Source organism: Falco biarmicus, chromosome 10 (assembly GCF_023638135.1).
Source record: "Falco biarmicus isolate bFalBia1 chromosome 10, bFalBia1.pri, whole genome shotgun sequence".
Lineage (NCBI taxonomy): Eukaryota > Metazoa > Chordata > Aves > Falconiformes > Falconidae > Falco > Falco biarmicus.
The window spans coordinates 9562230-9584850 of record NC_079297.1 but is presented as its reverse complement, the minus strand read 5'-3'; the positions used below and the strand labels follow the sequence as shown (position 1 = coordinate 9584850).

The window sequence follows — 22621 nt, the reverse complement described above, 5'->3', positions numbered from 1 at the left end:
TCAGCAGCAAGAAAGATCACACTTCCCTGCACAGGAAAGCCAGTGCAATTAGCTGTTCGAGTAACGCTCCGACTTCTTTGACTCAGGCTTTTCACAAAGGAAAAAAAAAAAAAAAAAGCATGTAAACCTGATAAACTGCTTTTAGTTTATCAGGAGATAAAAGGAAAGGGGCTTTTTATTACCCACCAAGATGTTTTTACTGAATCAATGTGAAAACACACCTTGGTGTACTGTGTCAGAGACAACATTACTTGGGATTTTTGACAAGAAACTGCTTATTGACTTGCTCACAAGCTGCAAAAGTGATAAAATGTAAAATGCTAGAAAAAAAATCATAAAACAGTGATGGTTCAGGTCTTCTTGCAGTTAAAACAAACAAACAGCATTCTACTAAATTATTCTTTCCTAATGACATTCATTAGAAAGTGCTTTGGCTCAGGTTATTCTCTATGGTGAGAGGGAAATCAAGGAGATGCCACAGTTTAGGAAGATGGAGAAGGACCAGCGCAATCTGCAGTAAATTGCAGGGACCAACAGGGACAGGGTCTAATCTTCACACATATTGCCTGTGCATTGCAGCTCCTGGATTTTTCTCCCAGTGATTGTCTGCTGGTTTGTATGGTATTTTGCTGCTCACAGAAGCAGCAGCCAGATTTCCTACCCTACAGACAGCAAAACACCGCCTGATCCAACTCAGAGCAAGCCAAAAGTTGAATTAACCTGCAGCTGCTTCTAGTAACTCCAAGTCAAACAGCAGAGGTTGCACATAGGTGGTAGGTACTGACGGATACATCCAAAGGATCCATGTGGCATCTTTGCTGGAGAGCTACCGCAGTAGTAGCTACCAGAAAAACCCCAAAACTTTATCATATTTTACTATCACAAAACAGCTCGTCTCCAGCTTATCATGCTGCTTTAAGTATAAGCTTCGGTCCTTGATTATATCTGGTTTTCTTAGATGCACTTTGAATGATTTCTCTCTTGCTTTCTGACCAGTCTATTTTTGTCTTCCTTCTCATTTACAACAGGCCTGGATGAGATATTGCTCCTGGGAACAGAAGTACCATCCCAGCTCAACGATGGAAATCAATACAATTAGAAGATGCTATAAATCTAGTTTTCCCTGAAAAGCAGGGTTGTATTTTGAGCTCTAAACCTGTAAAATCTCCCCACACTTTGTAAAGCAGGTGAAATCACATCTGCAAGTACCTTCTGGAGTACTAGGGGTTTTATTCTTGGGCTATGGGGTAAATAAATGAACACACATCAAAAAGAGGAGGACCACGCACAACCTCTCATGGATAATGACATGTCAATCTTGACTCTTCTAATAAAGTAAAAAAAGCATTATTGTCCAGCATCACCTAATCATAATCAAACAAAATAACTAGCATAGAAACATAATCAAATAATATACAAAGGTTTGTTACCAGCCTACTAGTTGATCCAGACAGGTCAAAAATAGTGTTGTGAGCCGCCTTCTCCTAGATTTTCTGTCTTTATTTCTACCGGGCTTGGATTTCTTGACTCATTTGATGTGTTACAGACCTAACATTCACGTTGACATTAGCAGTGACAGGTGGTAATAATGCCATTGTCATTCACCGTTGTCTTCCTGCAATCCCAAGAGTGCTAAGAAATGGTTGCCTGATCCAAGGCCAGCAACATCAATGCAAAGGATTCTTGCTGCCTCCCATGGCTCAGTTGTTCACTTTTCCAGTTTAAGGTTGAATTAAGAGATGACTATTGCAAATAAAAACATCAGCTGGGCTTGCTCAAATGTCATCTTTTATTTTGGGCTGTGTAGCTCAAGGAAGGAGCCTGGAGAAACCCTGACACTGAAGGCAACCTTTTCTCATATAATTTGCTGTACGCTCATACTTAAACAATGGCTCCTCAGGAAAACACCAAGCTGTCCCCAGGGGAAAGACGACACACAAAAGAAAGAAACCATCTTGTGCAAATGCATCTACTTAATGGGTTCTTAATTCCAGTTTTCTTACAGGTAACAATTTTTTCCAGCCAAACTCTCCCCATCTGACATGAAGCCTTTCTCAGCAATCCAACAAAACAAGCCTACCTGCTTAGAAGTTAATGAACAATCGTATCCTCTTCTGGCAAAAATAAAGTGAAACTTTTCAAAAAATCTGAAACTTAAGTAAAACTCAAATCCAAAAGCGCTCTTCATACTGAACCAGATGTAAAGATTTTCAGTGTCAAAACTGGGCGATCATGCCTGACTTACCTTTGTTCCACTTCTGATTCAGGCACACACCAAACTCAGTAATCTTCGTAAACCAGCACAGCTTGGCACTGGTGCCAAAATTCTCCCCTTTATTTATTCTTGCCTCTGTTTTGGCCCTCTCCACGCCAGCAGCCCCAGAGTGAAAAAAAAACCTGAGAATTAATTCATTTAAATAAACTCAAGAAAAAGCCAGACCCAAATGAAACATTCCCCAAAACCAAGTGCCGTTTTAAGCAGATCAGTCTTCTGCCAGCGAAGAACAAACTCTCTCTGTGCCAGAACAAAGATTTTAAGACAGAAATCTCAATCAAGGCACAGCTTTTTTTTTTTTTTTTCCTTTTTCCACCACCCAAATGAATATGGTGTGCGATTGAAACGTTCCTAATACCTGGCAGCATATCAGCATCATAGGAGCCTGGTTATGACAAAAAGCTGAGCTTTAGGTACCTAGGCTGCCCTATGGGAAAAACTTCCATCCAGATCAGGCACTGGTGAGTAAGTGGTGGATTTCCATGTCAAAAATCATAGTTCTTCAGTAAAACCTATTTCTGGCCTTAAAAAACATCGACTAAAATACAACATAACATGTGGGTCTGCATTAACCCATCTCGGGGGGGTGTAGGTATTTAGTCAGCAGCTGTAGGGATCAGGCCCATGTTAACAGGCGTATTGTACCTTCTTGCTAACGGCTCAGCTGGACAGAGACATATATAAGCACGAGACTGAAAAGAAAACACATTCTCACACGCCGGTGAACTGTGCCGTTTCAACCTGTGCACCTGGTTCTCCTACAAATGAAAACACACTTCAACAGAAACCACTGAGCAAGTAAAGAAATAAAACAAAAGCAATCAGAGAGCATCAAATCTTCCAAGATAATTAAACTCTAATTAAGCAATCTGTTCTCACTTTGAACCATAGATCACACAATTCAAGCAATTTTCCACAAGGGTTTGACAGTCACGTGCAGCAAAGGAAAAGCAACTTATGATTGATTTTGTTTCACTCTGTAAGCAACTAAATTGAATAATACATGGGACAAACAAATGCTAGAAATAACAGACCCCGCCCCGACAAAACTAAATGGAATTTTTATTTTATATATTGCTGCTTTAGGTGGACCCTGGCCTTGGATTGATCTTTGTTGGCTTACTGCAAAAGGTCAGCAAAGGTCTGCCATGAAAGCATTTTTTTCTTGCAATTACTTGCTACCTTTCTGGTACAGAGAAAAGGATAGGCTGTGCTAGAGACCTGCCACGGCTTTCAGGAAGGAAAATGACTCAACCCCTCTTAAAAGTATGCATTCTGCTTGCCTTTGGTTTGATGCTGAAAACGCCTTTGGTAAGAACTCCAAATGTCTCAAGAAGAAAGGGAAGAAAACAGTAAGTGTGCAGTTAGCCCAGGTCAAGGCATGTCACTTGGCAGTATTTCTAGTAAAGCATCCCTGCCTGACGATTGCACCAAGTCAATTTTCTTTCCCACCCACAAGACTGCTGCTTGTGTCTTGGAGGGACCACCCATGAGAGCAAGTCCAACCCATTCCCCATGGATGGGTGCCTTTGGATAAAAGAGAAGGAGAGTTTTCTTCTCGAGAATTTCCACTGGGAGTCTGTATCCAAAGAGGAGTTGGGTAGCTCGGTGCCTGCCCAGCCCCAGGTCAGCAACCACTGGCTCTCTCCTGGGAAGGAACAGGCTCTGCTGGATCCTTTCCACTGGCGTTGTGAACTGCAGGGTCTGTACAAGAGAGCTGGTAACTGGAGGCTGTGGGCAGGGATGGACTGCGGCGTGATGGACAGAGCCCAGTGAGTTACTGCAGCTCATCCTCCCAAGGTGTGCCTGTGTGACATCGTCCTCTTTGTGGGCTGCCATGCTCGCAAGGTGCGGCGGCGTCTGGAGCAACCACAGACTTTGTTTTTTCCAAATCCACAGATTTTTTCCAAATCCATGGATTTTTCCGATCTGCCTCTTCATTTGGTTTAAGAAAGGATGTCATTTTGCTGGGGCTATAGGTGGACATCGCTCCATCACAGCCACTCCTGCTCCCCCTCACTGCCTATGTCCGGGGGCATTCCAGTATCTGAATACACAGAGTTCCTTTAAGCCAACCCCCAATCCATGTAAAAGGCACATGAAAGTACAGCCTGGTCTTCATTTGGAGACCAATACACGAAGGAAAGGATAGGTTACTCAAGGGCACCAAGAGGACACCAGAGCAGAGCCCTCAGCAGCTCTAGCTATCATAGTTTCTTCCAATTTCTTATCCTTCACAGCTGGCAGAGGGGCCATAAATCTAATTTTGCTCCCTTTTCCCTTCCTACACTGTCGAACAACATTTATGTGTTTCATTTATGCTAAATGTAGGTACACTTTCATTTTACTAAATGTGCCAAAAATAGAGATCATACATCATTAATACTGTCTGGCTTTCAGCTGAGTCATTACACGTTTATGGAGAAATAAGTATTCATGCATTTACCTCAGTTTTATGGACAATATATTCCAAAAGGATCCATTGCCTTCAGCACAAAGGGTTTTCTATATCATTCGTTCTGTATACAGTTTATCTCATTATGTAAAATTAAGCACTCTTTGTTCAGTCAAAAAGACACAATAAATTATATGAGCAAGTGAATTTCTCTTACTCATTTCTCTTAGCAATTTTGTAGTGTCTTTCATCCAGTGATCTCAAAATACAAACAATCTGGTTAGAAGCTGTAATTTCATACAAGCATGGTCTCATCTACTACACATAAATAGTGTGTCCACATCTGTGGTAGAGTATGCTTGATTTTTTTAATTTCACAGCAGAAAATAAAACTTTAGGACAGGAGGTTAAGGAAAGTCAACCTAGAAAACTGAGAGACAAAATTCAGGCAGCTTCCAGAGTTTAAGTGTGGCTAGGGTGCAATTCTCTTTAAAGAAAAATACCAAAAGCATTTTAACGAGCACAGGTAATTAGAAGCTCATTTTTTATGTGTCCTTTAAAATATAATTTGTCCAACAGGACCAGAGGTCTGCTTCACACCATTTTATGTGGTCCTTACTGTATTGTTTCTGAAAATGACAGGACTGTTACTACACGTTTATCCTGGGGGCTCCTGCCTGCGGACACGCCATTCCCATTTTTAAAATGGGGAAAATCAAGTGGGAATCTCAGGACAGACTGGAAATAGAGCCTAAGCCAAAAAATGAGCCCATTTAGACATCGCTAGTTTCTTCACCTGAGGATATAAAACTCTTCACTTAGGTTGTGCCCTGCAGCAGCAAGGCAAGGGGAGGATGAATCACCCACCGCCCCATTCTCCCTGCGCTGCCGTGATGGATCAGGTCAGAGGCACACTGTTCCTTTCGCTAGCAGGTGGCTTTCTGGAAGCTTTATAGACGACCCGCTGCAGTTGGGTGACTGTGACCTCATGTCTGGAATAATTTAATGAAAAAAAAACCCTAAGCAAACAAATGAACAGCCTTCCTGCAGGGAAGCCTCTGTGCCTGCCTCCCTCCCCTGGGACGGGACGGAGCAGCTGTATGGCCGCGCTGGGCCGTGCCAACACGGGCACCCTTGGCGGGCGCTGAAACCGCAGGGTCAGGGCTCATTCACAAGCTTTGGTTTCTCAGATTGATGTCAGAAACAGAAGAAATTGGTGCAAATCCACTTGTTTGCCAGCTAATCCTACCACCCCTCCTTTCTCTGTACCAAGCCCACCAGATGAGCGGCAATCTGCCGGTGGGGGGCTTGCACCGCAGCCCCCTCAATCTTCTTCATATGGTGCAAAAACTGTACCAGGAGTGCATAGGAAAGCATTTTTTCCTACACATTTATTGCTTGTACAAAGGCAAATTATAGTTCCTTTATAGAATCCTATAGATTGTGTTTCTATAAGCTTTAGCCACAGAAATCCCTTTTCAAATAACCCACACGCCTCACTTTGTTTCTATTGCTATGCAAGCAAGGGGAGAGATAGTGGGTATAGGCTTGATACGGAGGAAATGCGGGAAGGCGGCACAAGACAGATAAAAGAGAAAAAAAAAAAAAGGAAAAAAGGATGAGCTATCTTGACATTATTAGCTAATAACCACCAGCGCAGCGGGCTGCTGCCTTTCGCATGGCAAGGCTGGCACCCTGCGGCCGCCCACCGAGCGCCTCCGCTCCCACCGGCTCCAGCGCCACCTCAGCACCCGGGAGACGAGAGCTGCCAAAACTGGAGCCTGGCACACTCCAGGCTATTTTTGGTTATCCCATCTGATATTTTCCCACAATCATATGGCTGGAAGGCCAGGAATTCATTTCACCAGAGACTACAAGTTTTTGGAACAGCTCAGAGTGAGATGAACACGTCGCACCTTTTCTTTCTAAGATTTCCAGAGTATTTAAAAGACAGATAGCTGGAAAAATACTCCTGTCCAAACCCAATCACCCCGAATGCCTCAGCACCCAACTCCCTTTCTTCAGCTTGACAAACAGAACACCCCACAGGCTAAATACCAAAAAACAAAGCCACTACAATAAACTTTTTCCTGGCAAGTTTACTTGCCAGCATTTGTAAATCCACTGAGAAAGTATAGTGCAATCAATACAGCTGAGGCCCAAGTTCTAATTAGAGCCTTCTGTTTGAAAACAGCTTTTCTTTAAACACTACGTGGCTAGTGATAGTGATAGAATATTCCCTAAAAATAAGAAAATGATTCATTAGTGTTCATGGAAACAGAAGATCAATCTGCCCTTGTGAAAGTTAATGAGTACACAGAAATATCACATTGTGACCCCTGATCTCGGTGCCTGAGGCAGCACTATTATTATGCACTCACCAGAATTGCTCAGCAACAGGACTCAGATACAACTCTTATTGCATTAATTTTATCTGTGTGATTATTTAAATTAATGACATTCTGGCTGCAAGTCACAAACTCCAAGAGATGTTAATCTGCTTAAATATTAATGATGCTTTTCTGCTGTAAGGTATAAGAAGGGAAAGCAAAACTAAATACTAACAATTTTAAGAATAAGTATTAAAAACAGTACAAGAAATTAATAAAAACAGTACAGTGAAAAATAAAGCTGTTTCACTCAGACAAATGCCGAAACAACCCACTCAAATGGCTTCCCTCCCTCAAGGAAGCAAAAATTTTTTAAATCTTAACATATAAAAAATCTTAAAAATTTGTGAAATCTTGGTCAAGCAAAAAAATTAAGATGTCCTTTATTTAAAAAAGAAAAAACCTACCAAACAAACAAAAACCCCGAAAGTTTTGAAGTATGATGAAAATACCTTGAAATCTTGAGCAACTTTTGGCAAGTCCTCATGTGACTCCCTCTCCCTCTATAAAGCAGAAATGGAGAGAATGTCAGCCATCCCGTTTCTCCCAGCAGCGCGATGATTTACGGTAGTTATGCTGCCCTCTATGCTATTTCAGATAACGACATTTGCATTCTGTCACCTGTAATAAGAACGTCTAAGAAAAAGAAACGTAATTCAAAGTCTTGATATTATGACTTTTTCCTCCTAATGTACTTGATTCCAAGATTAGCCTTTTAAGATCATTACCTGCCGAGTTCTGCTGCAGTCTGGACCATCTCCATCTACCCACTGTGCTGTTACCAGTTTGCTGGTTCATACCTGCTCAAAAGACAGAATAACTTTTTCAGTCTGGATTTGAAAAGTGGGGTAAGCAGCTCTATATGCTTTCTCTTCTAATCCCTTTCTTCTTTTACCCCTAAAACATATTCTTCTGTCTCCACTATTATGACTTGCAGGTTGGCCAACTGGTCTTTTGTGTGATAAAAGGGAGCAGGGGCATGCATTTCTGTCCGGTCTTTGAGGAGCAGCCGTTGGAAAAATGGCACAGTGCTACTTCAAGCTGTATGAACAGGAGAGGTTACAGGGAGCCAAAGACCTGCTCATTGGGATGATTTTGCAGAACACTTTTGTGCCTTTGAAAAAGTTATCTAGGAAGATCTGTGGACATTTGAGAAAGAACAAGGTCAAAGGATATAAAAGGCCATGCTGGAATTTGGTGGAGCAATTGAAACTAGTCCATAGAATTGTTATCCTCCTTTTCACACACAGCACAAGCTCAGAAAACCCCTTGTGAAATCCTGTTAACGTGAAGGGCCTGTGTGCAGGGCAGAGACTGGAAAACAGTTCTCCAGGGTTTGTCACACACTGAGCCTCGAGTCCCATGGTAACCCTGAGCCCCACAACTCTACAAATGGACTTGCAGCACCCTCTGAAGTACATCTCTTCAGACAGAGCATAGCTCGGGTACCTGAAGGACTTCCACTCCACTTCTGTATCCATCTTCACCGGCGTATTGGGTACCAGGGACACAGCTGGCGCACGTGATGGCATCACCGTTATCAGTGCTGTACACACGCAGACTGCTGTACAGCCTGAACACCCCAGCTCCAAACACTGTGAGGACCTTCCCCTCACCATAAAGCTAGTAACTGTAGGAGCAGCAAACCCTCTCACCTCCTTCAGCTAAAGACCTTGCTAACCAAGCAAGTCAGCATGAGGCAAAGACTAAGTAATCTGTTGGTACCACAAACTGAAACGAAGCAACTTCTCCATATCGTGGCACACACACACAGCCATTCAAAGCAAACTTACTTCTAGGCCTTTTTTCCATCCTTCACAGGCGGTTTCACTAGAAAGAATAATAACAGAGCCGGTTGATTTAATGACCCTTCATTTAAAGGCCAAGGTTAGAGTGGCTTTTTTTTGGTCTTCTTTGTAATTGGACTGCTCAACCACAGATAGTTTTACTGTATCAATCACTGCATGAGTGAAAGGTGAATAAAAGCATTTACTGAACTGTCATATCCATGATAAAACAACAGATGCTGTCAGCTCTAAAGGGAATACATTAGCAGAAGTAAACCTGAAAGATAAAGACCTATTAGTCATAACATGCCTTTCAATCACTTATGTTAGCAGTTCAGCTTTGAAATAAAGTGAACATAATCCTTATTTACAATAAATTAAGCTTATCTTTGCACTACGGTGCATCTTAAACAATGATGGCATATTGATTTTTCTCCCTCAGAAACACATTTACCTTCACCACACTCACCAGGTTTGCTTCCCTGAAAACCTCCCTCCCCTACAGTTCTGTTACTACAACCCTTTTGGATGCAGAAACCCAACATCTTACATGTTCCCAGTGTTTTACTTCACAACTGAACATAAGTTTATTAAACTGATACAGGAACCCTAAGCCCAAACCAGTTAAAAAAAAATCTTACTGGAGTGACTGGTTACTTCAGGACACTGTAACAAACAAAAAGGCTGAAATTTGACTTGGAAATATCTGTTCCTTCCATATTCCTGGGCAGCAAATCTGTTTCATAAAGGAAGGTAAAGACATTTTTCAGTGCACAGTGCCATTCCAGAGGTGAACTATCCCAGCGTGCCAGCACTGTACCAGGGCACAGCTATCTGTCGTAGCTGAGCACATAGCTTGGTGCTGGCCACCGTACGGGGGACTCGAGCTGAGACCTCGCCACCCTTAACCAGAACAGAAGAATGACTTCAGCGGTCTTGAAAGCTCCCTTATGGCATTTAGTTGTTTTGCAGCAACATGGACTTGTTACCTCGTATTCCACTTGTAATGAGCTATAACCCTTACAGCCTTTCTAAAGGGCTGCTGTCTCGCTTCTCTTCCCATTACGCATTTGTGTAGTCAGTTAGCCTTGCTTAGAAGCACTTGTCCCCATTGAAGCTCTTCAATTTGTCCAGATCATTCTGTATTCTAATCTTACATGCCAGTGTTCTTTCTTCCCGTTTTATAGATCTGCAGTTTTAATAAGCACGCTCCCTACTGCTCCATCCCAGTGATTAACCACGACTGGAAGCAGACACAGAACTGCATGGATATCTGCCTCTAGCACTGAGCACCAGCAGCATCCCTGAGCACGGCTCACCGTAACTGTGAGCTTTGAAATCTACTTTTAGTCGTGGTGTGGGTCACGATCAACATCATCTCCTCCCAGTCTGCTTTGAAACTTCATATTCAGAATTAAAAGCCAAGATATCTGCTATTTTCATGCCAACCATAAGGCCATGTCATATGAAAAAAATTAGCCTGGGCTAACTTACTTTCTACATACATGAACAAATGAAGCTCGTTCTCCACAAACCTACCCTGGCCTACTACTTTTCTTCCAGGGTACCTGGTGAAAAACTACCTGCTAACATTATACATGCCTAGATAAATTAAATTATCATTAGATTTGTATCCCATATTTTTTTCAATTAACAATATGCAGAGACCATATTCCCCACCGGTGCAATCAAAGTAAGACCTAGTCCTTAAGCTTGTTAGGTGAGCATGAATGAGATGGTTAGAGATGATCCGTCTGACTTGTAACCTGCCAAGGCATTCTTACTCAGAACTTGTTAACAAAGTGATTTAACTACACCTCACTAAGCGCAGTGCTTCACTTGCATTCAAGGTAACCATAGCTTTCTATCTGCAGCTGTCATACGCCTGACCATTTGGCATAGCACACAGTAGTCAACCATGCTACTTTTGAAAAGTCCGTTTACCGTTAAATTAACATGCTGGTGCCAATCTATGAAATCAGTGCCTAACAAGGATGCTGTCACCAAACAGAAAATTCAGCTTTCTGCCACGAAATAGTTTGTGGCATTGTGAGATTCCTGTTGAATCTCTTCACTCTGCTTCACCAGGACACCCAAGGAGCGGTTGTGTGGCTCTAGACGTGGAGGGGGGATCCGAGCAAACCACTGTCCCCCACCATCCGTCCTCCCAGTGCCACAGTGGTTCCACAACAGCTCTGCTCACGATGCCAACAGCGACGACAAAAAGCACTGTACCACAAACGAAGTGGGCCTTCTTTTTTTTTATTTTAAACATTCACAGAGATGGAAATAAATACAGGAAATAGAAGATAGAGAGGGTGCTTTTAAGAGAAATCGATCAAGTCTTCACCAGGCTTCAAACAGGAAAAATTGTATCCAATGCTTAAAACTGGCCACCATTTCAAAAGCCAAGGATTAGGCTGAACAATAATGTAAATAACTAAAGATAAGCATTACAACGAACAAGGGTGACACAGCTGACATCAGTGAACACACAGCTGTAATAGACAAAATGGAACCACACTACAACAGGAAAGTCTCATATATTTACAACATACCTATTATACAAAAACATCTGGAAATATTTAGGGAGTGATTTCTTCTCTGTCCAGCTGTAAGATACAAAAGATACACTGGAGGGTTTGTTGGTTTTGTACCCCTCCCCGTTATCTACAGAATAGTTTCAGCTTTTGGCGAAGTTTTAAAAAAAAACTTTATATTGCAAGAATTTTTCATCCAACCTGAACTTTTCAGAGTTTCCATCCTTGCTTATCATCATCACTGTCATCCACTGGGGTAGTCTGTCAGAGGACGAGTTTGTAAAGTTCTTTACAGTCTTTTATCGATGGTCTGGCCTGTAGGTTGGAAAAGTGTCCGTGCGATGAAGCTTCACTGGGCTAGAAACATCTTTGCCAAGTCAGATACAAAAAAACAGAACAACACTCAGTAAGGCCCTTATTCAGCATTTTAGAAAGCACTATGTGAATTACAGATTACAGCCTTTTAATTAAACCTATCCTGGCTTAACCTGGTGCTCCATCTCAGAAACACCTCTGCTCAGTTTTTCTTCCCCAGTTCCTTAAGAACAGAAAGTTGTACAAAGCAAATTAGTATTTTTTTTAAGTTCTGACTTTGCATTTTAAATGCAAAAATGCACATTAGCTCACAATATTAGCATCAGTTCTTTCCAGTTAGAAAAGAGGACAAGAGCCAATTCAGAAATCATAAATTCTAACTCTGGTGGAAGAAAGTTCTTGCATACAAGCTTTCAGGCGCCTCTGCCATTGAGTGACATACATACGGAATTACACAACTCAGTATAACAATTATTTTGTCTTTTTTTTTCCAGTAGTAATTGAAGCATTTCAAGATTTTGGCAACCTGATCTAATTAGAAGCACTCAGAGTACCACTGAAGCAGCAGCACTGCCTGCTGAACGAGACAAGGACTTCAGTGTCTTTCCTAATTACAATGCTGGCTGCATGGCTTCCCTATTTCACAAAGACTTTTACCTCATTCTCATGACGACAACCTCCTAGGATCCTTTTTATCCACTATAACAAGCAAGCTATTTTTCTAAATATAAAACAAGTGGTTTGTACCCATACAGTCTATTTATCTTGTGTCAACTCAGTGCTGAATTATTGTTTTAATAAAGGACTCTACAGTAAGGCGCAGTAAGACCAATCCACCGATTGTGTCAGAGTGCTGCAAGCAGCCTTGTTCTCGTGTGCCACAGGCTGCCACCAGCAGGTCATCTTCCCATGCCCTAATTTATTGAACAAATTTGAACAGGCATGTAAGTACTGCTTTCATCATTCGTCCCTCCTCTGGAACACTGGCTGGCTTCAGCTGGGGCTTTCCGTGTGCCGCCTGCCCCCTCTAGTGTTGCCAAAAGGAAAAAGGGAAAAAAAGCAACTTTCACGATTTGCTGAAAATCAGAGAACCAGAACAAAACACGGCTATGTATGTCAGGGCTGCCGGTGCTTGCAATTTTTAATCACAACTTGTGATATTCCATGTTCGGGAGATGCTAAGCTCTACAATCTTCAGCTTTTTTAAACAAAGTAAAATAAATATCTATCGCTCACTATTCCTTGAGAAACTCCTTGCACCTGAGAGGAGGAAAAACAAAACCAAAAAAAAAGAACCTCTAAAAGTTTTCTAAATGAGGATGTTGAAAAGTATCTGTGTAGCGATTCCTGATAAATCTGGTAAATGGTATTGCCACGTTTAGCACCAGAAAGCCCTGCAACCTCCTGACATTTTCTCCTAAGCACAGGTTTACCTGTGGGGTTTTCTGGATGAGACACCAAGAGCAGGGCTGCCCCTTGGTGCCGCACACACCAGCCCTGACCTTCAGGGATGACAGGGAAACAACCCGCACCCTGATGGCCAAGCCGAGCTTCACTTTCTAATGCCCCTGTGGTGAAAGGTCCATCTGCATCATCCAAATGTTTAATCAAGCTAAGGCTTTATTCCATACGTTGTGAAAATAAAGCTATGACAGGTATTGGCTCCTTCCACTCAATACGCCAGGCTGGCGCGCTTCTAGTAAGCATTTAGCCTGGTTTCTGCTGGCTTTTCTGGACAATGTCCTGATCCTGGCTTCACACCTCGGCAACATCAACTTCTGCCCAAACCCCAACTCAGCCCATCCACGTAGCTTACAGTGGAAGAGTGTGTTCTGAAATACAAACGGGGTGTTGGTTGTTTGGGGTTTGTTTGGGTTTTTTTAATTCTAAAAATACACCACTACAAGATGCTGACTGTGGACCAGCTCCTCAGAGGCACGCAGCACCTGCAGCGCCTGCTCCAGAGGTGCCCCTGGGGAAAGCAGCACCAACATCAGCAGTGCACGTTACCTGCTGCTTCTCATTCTCCCAGGAGGCTGAAGTTCAGTTTTGCAACATGCTCCGATGTACAGGGGCAGAGGTGGCCCCGTCAGCACTGCGGGGAGCCCCTGTTAGCCAGAGCCCCGCAGGGGAGCTGCGCTCGCCCCTCCAGCTCCCCACCCATGCGCCCAGTAACCACTAGATGTCCCTTGGTGACCACGCAGGGACAACTGGGTGCGGAGACCTCCCTGGGGAGCGATTCCTCCCTCTCTGCAGCCTGGGGAGGTTTTCAGGCATGATGGGATGGAGCTGCGCTGCTCCTTGGGTTGACAGCAAGGAGGGGCTTTGGAGAAGACATCTGCCCATCTTCGGGCCACGCTGCGATGCATGGTGGCAGCACTGCAGCTGTTCAAGCAACAGTTTTCTAGGACTACGTATGATGGCCATTTCCTTTTACTTTCCCTAATTCAGCTGTTTTCGAGGATGCCATTGTCTTAGTTGAATGTCAGCAAGCACACAAAATGAGCAACAAAGGCTGCATTGTACGTAGTGTGAGGCAGCCATCCAAAGGAGAGGGGAGCGGCGTGGTCATAAGTCTGGCAAAAAATCAGGTGCTAATAAAAGAGTTTGGTAGCAGAAATGATTGGGCAAGCTTGGTAAATGGCTATCCTGTAAAAACTGTCAGAATATTTGTCATGTGAAGGATCGCACTCTAATGGGAAGTAAGAAGAGCACCTGCTGATGACAGCCCCTCTGCGAAGGTAGGACATACCCTTCTCTCCATCAACCAGACAGCAGTGACAATTGGCTGAGCCTGAACATCAGCCTTCAGCGAGATGGACAGACACTGAAATGATCCAACAACGTCATGACCTGATTTGTGCATTGGCTCTTTCCACCCCAGCCCCTTACCTTGCAGACCGTAGAGCTGGCCAGTGCTGTGCTGTCGTGTGATGTGCTGCCAGTAGGCACTACGGGGCAAGGGCACCATGGTGCTGAGGGACACCGCTCGCTCACTCATTTTCATCTGAATCTGCAAAGTGGTAAACTGACGTGAAGGAAACGGTCTGAGAATAGCATGACCACTGGCTGCAAGAACTTCCAACGAAACAGCCAGCACAGCCTCTCCCTCCCTCCGCCTGCCCACCCTACACGAGCAGCAATGACTAACTCCGGGGTTAGTCTCCATGGGCACACAGCACTCGGGTTAGGAGGCCACGCTGCTGTTGCACACCAACGCTCACCTTGGTGCTCCCCTGGTCCTGGGATAGCACTGCTTCCCCAGTGGGGAGTTTTAACTTAAGCAGCTGAAACAGAAACCGGGGATCAGCAGAAGGTAGGAGAGCGCCGGTATGCTCCCCCTTCAGCAGCAAAGCCATCAGAGGGTCTTCCCAGCTACGCAAGCGACTTCCCAAAGCTAAATACAGCCTCAGCCCATCAAGAACCTGACTGGAGATGTTTCACACAGATGAGGACAAGTTTTGAAACATTTCTATTCATCTCCTCTCTCCTACAGCTGAGGAGCATGCCCGCTGGATGGCACAGGAGCTCAACAGGAGGTAACTGCATCCTTGGGCTGGATTCCATGAAGGAAGAGCACATCCAGGCACAGGGGCTGCAGCGCATTGCTGGAAGCCCCGTCTCACACTTACCCCTCCACACAGCGCCTTCTGCTACAGTTTCTCACATAATCACAGCCCCTTGTTATTTATACTAAACACAAAAATACATGAGAACTGACTACTTCAACACATGGGTTTTTTTCCATTAGTTCAATAAGATGTATGTGCAAGCTGATAAAAATATTTGGATTCCTAAGCTTCACAATACCACTAGAATTCTCCTCTCAAAGCTCAGGAAAACATCAGCTCAAACATACCAAGGCTGCACTCGACTTTTCTAATTTATCAAGACAGCTATTTACAAAAGAGTAAGTTTTACATTTTAGTTTAACAAAACCTGAGGTGAAAGAATTTTTAACAAGAAGATAACATATTTTTGTGGGGAAAAAAAAAACACCGGCAAAGCAAGCACAGAAAAGAGGTGAGGGCTGGCTGTATCCAAAAAGACCCATTTCCAAGTTATTTAGAGGTGCCGGTGGACACTGTCTGTGATGTGAAGGTAAAACCAAACCAAACCAAACCTGCTCTTAAAACACCCACCTCCACATCAGCTGGATGTGAATCACTGCACCATGCCAGGTTCCACCTACACCGTACAGTGTATTTGTTACGGCTCCTTCACTAAAAGCCCCGACACCCTTTGCAGTGTAACCAACACACACCTCAGCACGGTGGAAGCAAGCAACGATGAATCCTTTACTGGGAATAAAAATCAGCAGAACATTGCGAGGATGGCATTTCCCAGCTGTAGACACATTTTTTGGTGGTTTTGTTCACCGGTGAGTCGGACAGCAGGTAAGGTAGTTCAGCTGTCAGGAGGGGTGCAAAAAACCAGCAGGCTATCTTGGGAGAAAAAAACCCAAAGAGACACAGCTAGAGAAAGATTAGATAAAGACACAGAATAAAGGCCAGAAGGGCTGTGCCTGCTGAACTCAATCAGCATTGGAAAAAAAATGAAAAACCCACCGCTAGAGAGAAGAATTAGCATGTTATGTCCTGAATACACAGCGTTTCATCAAAACACCTCGGACTGCGAGCAAAGGCAGCTTTAATGATGATCGATTTCATTCTCACAATTAACCTACTGTATCTCTGTGGCAACAGAAAGAGTAGGAGTAACTTGATAATGCCCTGGCTGTATGCCGCAGAAGCACCCAGCACCGTGTGCAGGTCGAAACCAGTCAGGATTGGGATGCTGGAACACGCATGAGCAAAGGCAGTGAGCAGAATGCCAGCGGGACAGGCAACTCCACGTATAATTAATACAACAAATAACTTGTTAACTGGAGGGCACCTAATCTGTAGCCTCTCACCCTCTTCTGCCCAGGGGAGCAGGAGAATGCTGAAAGCTGGAAGGAGATCAGGATCCCCAGAGCAATTCAAACGCAGCTCCCAGCACACAGGGCAGGCAGGCGTTATGGTAAGTCACAGAGAAACCACAGGAGCAGCAACGGAGATGTGGGGTGCAGTGAGGGGCAACACAGAGCCACCGCACAGCTCCGGTGGCCACAAGAGACGTGCAGAGGAAGGGGATGGAGAAGCAGCACTCGCAGCCATCGGCAGCCAGTGCTGAGAGCAGCCAGGGAGCTGCTGCCACCCCAACAGGAGCTTACTAAGGCAGCTTCCCATCCTGGGTGACACACAGGGTGTGAGTGGTTCCCAAAAGTCCTGGGGGGACAGGGAAGAAGGATTTTGTTTATTGGATCCCAACTAAACAAATAAGCAAAACTGCATTTACAAAATTTTAAAATTTAAAAGTATTGCTAAAAAAAAAACCAACAACCAAAAAAACCCCTGCAACCCCCGCAAAAAAAATCTAAAAGAAAACCCCTGCACACCAACATTCTCTCAAGTTAGCTGTGAACATGGCTCCAAAAGGGAAGAAAAGAAAGATGATTTAAGATTTGTTAGGTTTGGTTGGTTTCCTCAGGCTGGACAATCCAATTTGCAAAGATTTTGCAGAACAACTTGCACTAGGTAAACGTTCATCTTGAGATTCCCAATTGGAGAAGATTGTGCTCACTGTGGTTTTGAGGGGATTTTTTTCCCCAGTGAAGCGAGTTCATCTAATCAACCAAAATCAATTAGAACAATAATTGCTTAAGAAACATTTGCTAAATTCATTACAGCAAAACTATAGAATGACAAACAGAAACAACTTCAGAAATTAAAGGGCACTAAAATATTGCGGCTGGTTTGGCTACTATCCATCTTACACTAATCCTCAATATTCTCCTCTTATTTCGAAACAGTGAGCACCATTTCCACTCCTAATTCTGAAGCTCTATGGACACAGCCAGAGCAAACAGCACACTCCAGCCCAGACAGCAGCACATCAGATGGATTAAGCGCACCGTGCACACCTGAGCTGCCAAGAGGGGAAGAAGAGTCAGGAAAAGCTGCCGGTAACCTGGCTGATAATATCTTGCCATGAAGCACTGAGCTTTAGCTGCCAAAACTGGGAAGTTCACCGTCACTACTTCTTAGTGAGATGTCAAGTTGTAATGTATTTTTTAAAGCAACCTGAACTGAGAGCAGACATAAATGACAGCAGTCAAGTCACAGCGCTGCTCCTGTCAGTTTTCATGGCAACCAAATACTCCTGAAAATATAACTTGAATAGGTATTTTTTTCCATTGTCTGGCAACGCAGAAGTGAAAGGAAAGAAAGAGTCGGATGAGATGAGTTACCAAATGACCAGAATGGCTTCATGCATTGCTAAGCAAAGCCAGCTCTTTCTATCCCTTTAAAAGAGAAAAGGGAGAGATCTTTGAATTCACTGAAAAGGAAAACAAATGAAACCTGCTCGTGGAAGTGTCACAGACTCTGGTCAGCATATGCTTAGACCTCGACAGAAAGCAACAGCGCGCTAACAGCAAGTGTCAGGGTGAGGTGCCCAGCCAAGGAACCACTATCGCATCGATTTTCCACATGCATTTCAAGAGCCAGAGCCCGTTATAGTCATGAACTGAACCACCATACTGTAATATAAAGAGAGCGACTGCTAGGGAGGTGGCAGACACATTATAGCCCACGTTCTCAACAGTACTTGGCAGCTTTATTTTGCTCTACCAGCATGGGATATTCACATTTTTTTATTATTATTTTTTAAATTTTTTTTTTTTGAACAATCACATCACTGATGCAGCACTGGTCAGGATTACAGGACCAAGCAGAAGACGTCTTTTCTCACCACCACACCTCCTACTTCCTTTTTTTTCATTTATCCTTTCTGTAAATAATAGCTCAAGCTTCACTAATACAAAAACTCACACCAGGTAAATAATTCTGGGAGACAGAAACAATACAGACAGCTGAGTGTGAAGTGCAACCATCTAAAATGAACTCCTTATTGAGGTGTTCAAAAGCAGAAGAAAAATATGGGGAAATCAATCAATCTGGACTAAGATGTACTTTACGAATAATTTGTAATCAGCAAAACAAGCCACCTAAGTTCTACACTGAAATAACAATCCTCTGCCTAAATTTCTAAAACAGACTATCCTTGAACCCCAGAGAAGTCACCAAGTCTTACTAAGTATTTATTTTGGAACCCCACAAGGTTTTTATGACAGACTTGGGAAACTTGTATTCAGGGACATGTGGAGTCATCTGGAACAGTTACATTCTGCTACTGAATTACAAGACTTTCAGCTCACCAGGAATATGTTCCTATGCCCCATCTAGCACTCTAGGGTCTGTAAAATTAGATTTAGGGGTTATGGTTGGACACTGTTCATGAAAAAGCTTTCAGAGGTTGCGCAGCTGCTCTCTGTTGAAATGTATAGCAACTGTGCATCTGCTGAGTCTACTGGCACTTGTAAGAGGGAAATTTTACAGTAAAGCATCAGCCATCACCTAGTAAAGATGCTATTACATAAATTAAAACAAACAAACAAAAAAACCCACCAAAAAACGTAATTGCCTGTAAGCCTAGTCAATATTGTTATGGAACTTATGCCTGGTTTTTGAAGATGAAGTGCTGCTCTCAACAGGTTACTCAAATGCTTCTGATCCTGGTGGGCTACAAATGTTGGCTAGTTATGCTGACTTAGCCTAGGTTAATTTTAACCTCCTTAAATTAGTTACTGTTGAGTACTTGTATCATCTACCCATCTGTCTCAGCTTTGATAATTTTGGGTATTTTTGAACAAGAACTCCCTTCGTTAACTAGAACTAAAAGGTTCTTGGTTTAAAGCAAAAGTCAAAACCAGCAAAGACGGTGTTAGATGATGCTCTACTGGGAAACGGAAAAATACCAGTGCTGCTGGCTGCGGAGTTCACCTGATACTTCTAATATTTTTGAAAGAAAGCAAGCAAAGCATCAAGCTCTTCCTAGTGAACCTGGAAGTGCTGGGAAAAGCAGGTGGTCTAAAGGGACACAGGGCACAGATCGTTACAAAGGGTCCAAGTCAGTACTTCATTCTCACAGACACAGCATTCTCCCAGGGGCTCTACAGAAGCGACCACATTGTTAGTGACACCAGCCAGAAGTTAACAGGGGAGCATCAGCTGAATACTGGTATAGTACACTCTTTCATAGAGTGGAAAATGTATATCTATATGTAAAAACCACTAACTGGTCTCTTTCCTGTTGCAAGTAAAGACACTGCATGACCTACATAGAAACAGATATTACTTTTCCTCACTTTCCCATCTCAGTTATCCCACCTACTCTACAAATGACACAATTACCCATTTGCCTGCGTGCTCTGCTGAAGCAATCGGTTATCCAGTCCACAAGACCGGTTGGGACACTTGAAAAGACTTTCCTGTTGCTCCTCCTCTCCTCATTTGCTCCTCCTCATTGGACTTTTATTAAGAGAAGTGACTTTCCTACCATGTATTTGGCTTCTATTCTGTCTCAAGTCCAAGACAGTAGAAGAACAAAAGACATACAAGTACTTAAGGCAATTTGTTCCTTTCTCCATTCCCTCAACATCCACTCTCATCTTTTCTTAGGTTTCCACAAATAGTAATGGCATCTTCTGTTTCATCCTAGCCGGGTCTTCCAGTTAATACTAGGATAACTCATCACTACAATTTATTCCTGAAACCAAGACATTAGTAAAATTACTGAAAGTCTGAGACACGGATGTGGGTAATGGCAGCACTTATGTTTACACCAAGAGAAAGGTGTGAGTCTTGTTGCAGATTACATGATCCAGTCACTACTGCCTGGAATAGAAATGTGGTTTATAGACAAGTTCTTCCACAATTGTCCATTCTGAGCATTTTATACATTCCAGAGGGCCTGTTATCTTCAGGATACTAATTTTGCTGCCAGGGTGACCCTGTGAATGCTGGAGTGTAGAGAACAACTGTGATGTAGGATGAACAGAATATTCTTTTTTATTCTACAGGCTTCAGGAGAAAAAAAAAATAATTTTTTTCCCCAAGTTATTAAGATCCTGAAACAAATCAGGTGAAAGTGCCATAGAATTGCCTTCCTTCAACATACTTTTGCAGATCCCATACTATCTTTTCTGAAACTGTATGTTAGTTTTGCATCTTACACTTCTATATTTCCTGCCAGTCATATGTGTCATAAAACAAGTTTTAGATAGACAGAGCATTTGTTGAAAACAGACATCCGCTGAGAGATCAGACAAACATCTAGTCCTCCCCCATAGCTTAATCTGAACCATATGACTCTTTCCAAATCATCCTTGGAGTGCAAATATCAATTAGTAAATGGAAAACTGAGTATGAGCCACAATATTTTGCAAATAGATTGACGAGAGAAGCTTCCAAACAAACTCATAATGCTGATTAATCAAAGGAATGTAATGAGGCTGTGCACTGACAGGAGCTTATCATCTCTGTATTAATTCACACTTACTGATCGCTTTGCAAACACAAAAATTAAGGACTATAAGTTTCCCGTTCTTTTGATTCTTGAAAATCAATCCATTATATATATATAACCCTAAATAATATAATTGAGCAGAATTTAATAAAAGCAATAATCGGACTGCTTACTATTTGTGAATCAAAACTTAAAATCACATTCAAGAAACACATTGTTCATCAGTGCCTGGTGTGAAATAACAAGTAGCCGTACCATTGAGTTCTTCACACTCTGCAACAAGCGCTCATGTTGTTCTGCTATGGCCAAAGCAGCCGAGTGAACCTTCTGATAGATCGCTTCCCCATCTCTGGTCTGAAAGATGAATAGTCCTTCTCCTGTGTCACACATCCTGCCAAAGCAACAACAGATGGGTTCCAAGTGTGAGATTTAAGCTTATGAACAAACAAAACTTTACCATGCTCCTCTAGAAATGCTACTGCACAAGCAGTAAGAAAACAAAGGTTGTTGAAATAGGGAACAAAGCTATCTAAAGGTCTTTGCATATGCATCTTGGCAGCCCTGGTCCAATCTTACTCTTTTAGCCCATATTAGTATTGCTCTCACCAAACAGGGACTCAGCTAAGTACCGCTGATCTAACATAAGTGCTTAAGCTCTAGAGAGTTCAGGCACAAGACCCAGATTTTTAATATTCAGACTCTATCTAGAATCTGTGCCAGGTAGGATTAATTTGTCTTCTCCTTGCAGACTTAACGCTGCCTGTAATGAGTTTTGAAGAGTTTTGTCTTCCACTTGAAACAATCCTCGGCACCCCAATTGCATTGTCCTATCAGGGCTAATGCACGATCAGCTAAATAAAAATGTATCCTTGTCCTTCCCCAAGAGGACTAAGTTCTACAGTAATATGGAGATGGACATTTAAATGCCTCTTCCCTTTCCAGATAAGTTAACTGTATGATCAGTTTCTCTTTTACTATTTCAATTCTTTAATGTGCTTATCTAAAATAATGCATCCGTGTCCCCTAGAAAGGATTTGATAGCTCAGTTCAATAACGAGCGCTCCAACTTCAGCCAGCCAAAGGCTTCAGCTGATTAAGACTGAGCTGCAGAAAGCAATACAGAATGCCACCTCTAAACCAAGGAATTGCATTCAAATTTCTTATAAATCCATTTGTCAAAAATGATGGGAAACAGGAACATAACATAATCGATGGAAAACAGGAGTTCCTTCTCCATTACTTTAGGTTGCTTTTGGGAAACAACTTGGCACTCCCCGCTGCCAACTTCAAACTCCTCCTTGTACAGAACCCGTAACTCTGTGCCCAGAGGCCCACGCTGTACAAATTCTGGAATGATGCTTACCCCTTCCTCCCAGATCTGTCCATCCAAATCTCTTGCTTATATATAGTTTTATTTAAGAACAACCCTATACAGTAATACACAACGCTGTCAGCCTCCGCCCGGCAAGCCTCTGGGATCCCTCAGCTCTCCCGCCCCGTACCTCAGG

The 22621-nt window shown here is 42.9% G+C and overlaps 1 protein-coding gene across 2 annotated transcripts in view; it reads right to left on the bottom strand.

The window, feature by feature from the left end:
• Nucleotides 1–11093: 11093 nt before the first annotated feature.
• The window catches only part of DOK5 (docking protein 5), a 45471-nt gene continuing 33943 nt past the window's right edge, over nucleotides 11094–22621 (bottom strand). For both annotated transcript variants that reach the window (XM_056354784.1, XM_056354786.1), the window contains exons 6-8: nucleotides 21369–21504; nucleotides 14595–14715; nucleotides 11094–11754 (exon numbers count right to left, since the gene is read on the bottom strand). In XM_056354784.1, the coding sequence (XP_056210759.1) occupies nucleotides 11687–11754; nucleotides 14595–14715; nucleotides 21369–21504 (325 nt within the window). In that variant the 3' untranslated portion in view covers nucleotides 11094–11686. The remainder of the gene's footprint in view (nucleotides 11755–14594; nucleotides 14716–21368; nucleotides 21505–22621) is intronic.